This window comes from Microtus ochrogaster, assembly GCF_000317375.1.
Source record: "Microtus ochrogaster isolate Prairie Vole_2 chromosome 14 unlocalized genomic scaffold, MicOch1.0 chr14_random_2, whole genome shotgun sequence".
NCBI lineage: Eukaryota > Metazoa > Chordata > Mammalia > Rodentia > Cricetidae > Microtus > Microtus ochrogaster.
The window spans coordinates 15,635,278-15,639,249 of record NW_004949097.1 but is presented as its reverse complement, the minus strand read 5'-3'; the positions used below and the strand labels follow the sequence as shown (position 1 = coordinate 15,639,249).

The 3,972-nt window shown below is 50.2% G+C and overlaps 1 protein-coding gene across 3 annotated transcripts in view; it reads left to right on the top strand.

Moving 5' to 3' along the window:
• The first annotated feature begins 6 nt into the window (after window positions 1-6).
• Window positions 7-3,972, top strand: part of Dennd5b (DENN domain containing 5B) — a 120,127-nt gene continuing 116,161 nt past the window's right edge. The window contains exon 1 of one of the 3 annotated variants that reach the window (XM_005364627.2): window positions 7-315. In XM_005364627.2, coding sequence (XP_005364684.1) covers window positions 189-315 — 127 coding nt within the window. In that variant the 5' untranslated portion in view covers window positions 7-188. The remainder of the gene's footprint in view (window positions 316-3,972) is intronic. The other 2 variants (XM_005364628.2, XM_026787881.1) reach the window with 2 other exon arrangements.

Sequence of the window (3,972 nt, the reverse complement as noted above, 5' to 3'; positions counted from 1 at the left end):
GCGCGCGAGCCCGAGGCCGCTTCCCCCGATACCGGCGACTGCGCGGCCCTGGGCGCGCCGGGGTCGCCTCAGGGTCCGAGCGGCAGCGGTGGCCTCCTCGGCGAGCGAAGCCTGCGACGCTGTCGAGCCCGGCTCCCCATCGGTTCACCTCCGCGAGCCGCGGCGACGACCGCACAGGCGGCGGCGGGATGAGCGGTAGCGGCGCGGCGCCGGGCCCGGGCTCGGGGTCCTCCCCGGCTGCCTGTCGCTTCGCGCACTACTTTGTGCTGTGCGGGATCGATGCGGACAGCGGACTGGAGCCTGACGAGCTGGCGGGTAAGGCCGGGCTGGCTGCGGAGGCGCAAGGGAGGCGAGGTGCAGGCTCCACAGACAAAAAGTCGGCGGCTGCCGTAGCCGCACTCGGGCTGGACGGGCACTCGTGGGCGATGTAATGACATTGTTGTTAATTCCGCGCTCTGGCTGAGCCCGTGGGCGCTGGGATCCGCGTACCCGGCGCGGGTCGCCAGAGGGCCGGACCCCTCCGCTGCTCCCCGCGCGCGCGACCGGGCTGTGCCGCGGTTCGCCAAGTTTGGCCCTGGAGGCTGAATTGTGGTCGGGACCCCGGCGCGACGGCGAGGTCCGCTCGGGCGGGAGGCCCAGCTGCCGCGGCCCCGACCGACCGCTCTCGGCCGGCGCCACCCCTCCCCCCGGTTCTGCGATGACGGCCGAGTCACCCTTTGGAATCCGGTGGATTTGGCAGCGCCGGTGCCGCGCGCTGGCGAGGACCTTTGGACGCTGGCGCGGGATGCGGCCCGGTGCTTTGTTGATTTTTCCCCCCTCCCCCCCCACCCGCGCCCCGTTCCTGAGTTGACGTAGTGGGACGATCCTTCTCGAGAGGGGCGCACCGTGAGTCATCACCGAGGTGTCCCTGTAGGAGCATGGCCCCCATTTGACTTGATTCGGTGACGCAGTGCGGGACTGAGCTGGGGAACCGGCACTGGGAACCCGGGCCGTTGAATGATGATGGAGGCGTGGGGGGGGGGGAATGCGCAGTGTGGGGAGCAGAACGGGAGAAATAACAGATTGCATTTTTCACTCTCCTTTCCTCCGTGGGATCTGAATCGTGATTTTTTTTTAAAGGGTGAGAGACACGTGACACCTACCACCTGAACTTTATCTGTGTCAATGCTAAACACTTAGGTCATAGCCTTTCAGAACAGCGGCTTTGGAACATAGCGGCCCTCATTGATTGCACCAGTATAGATTTTTCTCTCTCCATTGAGGAGAGGATTGGGAAGAATTTACTAAATAATAAATGGTAGTAAACAAAACTGTTCAGTCTTTAAAAATACAGCCCCACGTCTTAGCTGAGAATCTTTTTATTAAGTCACCTTCAGAGAAAATGTTTTCAGCAAAAACTAAGTGTAGTTTTATTTACTGAAAAGAGGATAATAGAGTACCAGGTTTCCCCCGTGTGTGTAATTATGTAACATACTATTTCTTCAGCTAAGATTTCGTGTACATGTTATGAATGGCATTGCTAAGGGATATGAAGTTGAGGGGAAGTGTCTGCAGAGTGGTTTTTTTGGAGAATGATTTCTCTTGGGCTGGTAAGAGAATTCTGTTTCTAAGATCCCTTTTCTAAACAACTGGGATTTCTTGGAGGCCTTCTATGCCAGGTGACTGATGAAAGAAAAAAGCCTGTGTGTGTCCTCTCTTTGTCTGCTAACGCCAAAACAACGCCTTCTAAAAAGTGTGTCCTGGGACTCTCCAAGTGTGATGCAGATGGCATAAAACATTTTATTTTAATGTAATTTAAATTTTCTCTCTTCATCACTTTTTGTCACAGCTGAATATGGTATCGCATGCTTGTAGTCTCAGTACTTACCAGGCTGAGGCAAGGGGATTGGTGTGAGTTTGAGGCCAGCTGGGGCTACAGAGGGAGAGACCCCTTTTCAGAAACAACAAAGGGCAGGGGAGGTTGGAGAAACAGGACTGGAGAAAAAGCAGTACCCGAGGAAGAGACAGCTACAAACTCTGTAGAAATGACAAAATGTGAGGCACACACACAAAGATTTTGTGCATTTTCGTTTATTACTGTGTGTGTATGCTCTGTGTTTTGTGTGTGTGTGTTGGGGGGGTCATGGCGCATGTGTCACAACATGCATGTGTAGGACAGAGGACATGTTTATGTGGGTTCCAGCAATTGAAGTCAGGTCTCTAGGCTTGTGCGGCAAATGCTCTCGCCTTCTGAGCCATCTTGCAAACCCTTTAATGCGTTAACCCTTTAATGTGTTTTTTTTTAAAATATAGATAGATATACATACGTGTATGTGCACACTTATCTGTACCTGTGCAAAAGTGCAAGTGCCAGCAGAGGCCAGAAGAGCACATAGATCACCTGGAGCTATAGTTACAGGGGGTTGTGAGGCACCTGATGTTTATTTAGTTCTGGGAACTGAACTCAGGTCCTCTGGAAGAGCAGCAAGTGCTCTTAACCTCTGAGCCATCTCTCCAGCCCCTTCTGATGTGCAGTTTAAAAAAATTATATCTATTTATTTATCTTATGTGTGTATGGGTGCATGCTTGTTTTCTGTGGCGAGAGAGGAGATCAGAGGACACCTTGAGACTCGGTTCTCTCCTCCCGCTTGTGTTGGACCCAGGAATTGAACTCAGGTCATCAGATTTGGCAGCAGGTGCCTTTGCCTGTCGAACACCTCATTGGCCTCTCTTATATATTCTTTGGGATACAAATTGTGTTTTCTTTTCTGCAGTAACATGTAATTGGCCTTTCTGTTCACACTATTTGGAGAGCTCAGATAATAATGTATTTTTAAAAGGTTGGTGTAGATTGTCAAGAAGCTCAGAGAACATCTGTAGAGAGAATTAAGTCCCTTCCATATCGGAGCTACATCCTAGTATAAACAAACAGTGAAGACATATCCTTTTTATCTTACCTTTTCCCCCCTTCAGTACTGGAGATTGAAAATAGAGCCTTGTTCACCAGGCACTGAACTACTTCCCCACCTCTTTAAAACATTTTTTACATTAAGTTACCCACGCTGTCCTGAAACCTGCATTGTATCCCAGAAGGGCCTTGAACTTGGGATCCTCCTGCCTCGGCCTCCCCAGTAGCTGCGATTGTAGGCTTTCCACAACAGGTCCAATTTCTATGTCCAAATTAATAAAGACATACGAGAAAAAAATGGAACAGGAAAATGGGATCAGAATTGTGGTTATTTTATGTTGTTGGTGGGAGTTATGCCCTGGAAGTGTTCGGGCATGTGCTCTATCTCTGGGATAGCTCAACCTTTGGCTTTAAATAAGACAGTTGGAGAAGACCTCCCGGAGAAAGTGGCAGGAGCACAGCCGTGAAGGAGGCGGAAAAGCAAGCAGTGTGGACTCTCTAGGGCAGTGGTTCTCAGCAGTGAATCGCAACCCCCAGGTGTCAAAGGACCCTTTCACAGGGGTCACCTAAGACCATCTGCATATGAGATATTTACATTATGATTCATAATAGTAGCAAAATTAGTTATGGAGTAGCAGTGAAAATAATTTTGTGGTTGACGGTCACCACAACATGAGGAACCGTATTAAGGGGTCACAGCCTTAGGGAAGTTGAGAACACCTGGTCTAGGGAAAGAGCATTATAGGCAGAAGAAATAGCAAGATACCCTGAAGTGGAACATTGACTGGTTTATGTGGGTAACTATAGCAGGATTTTTCCTTTGAGCTGCCACCCAGCTCCCAAATTGTGACGTTGAGACTTACTAGTTATGAATGCTCGGTTTAGCTTAGGCTTGTTTCTGGCTTGCTCTTTTAACTTAAATTAACATGTTTCTCTTAATCTACCTTTTGCCTCAGGGCATTTTACCTTTCTTTTTGTACGTCTTTCCTGCTTCCTTCAGTGTCCATCTGTCTGGCAGACGCCTGGTTTCTGACCTTGGGCTTTCCCTCTTTTTCTCTATCCTCTCTCTCTCTGTTCTCTGTTCT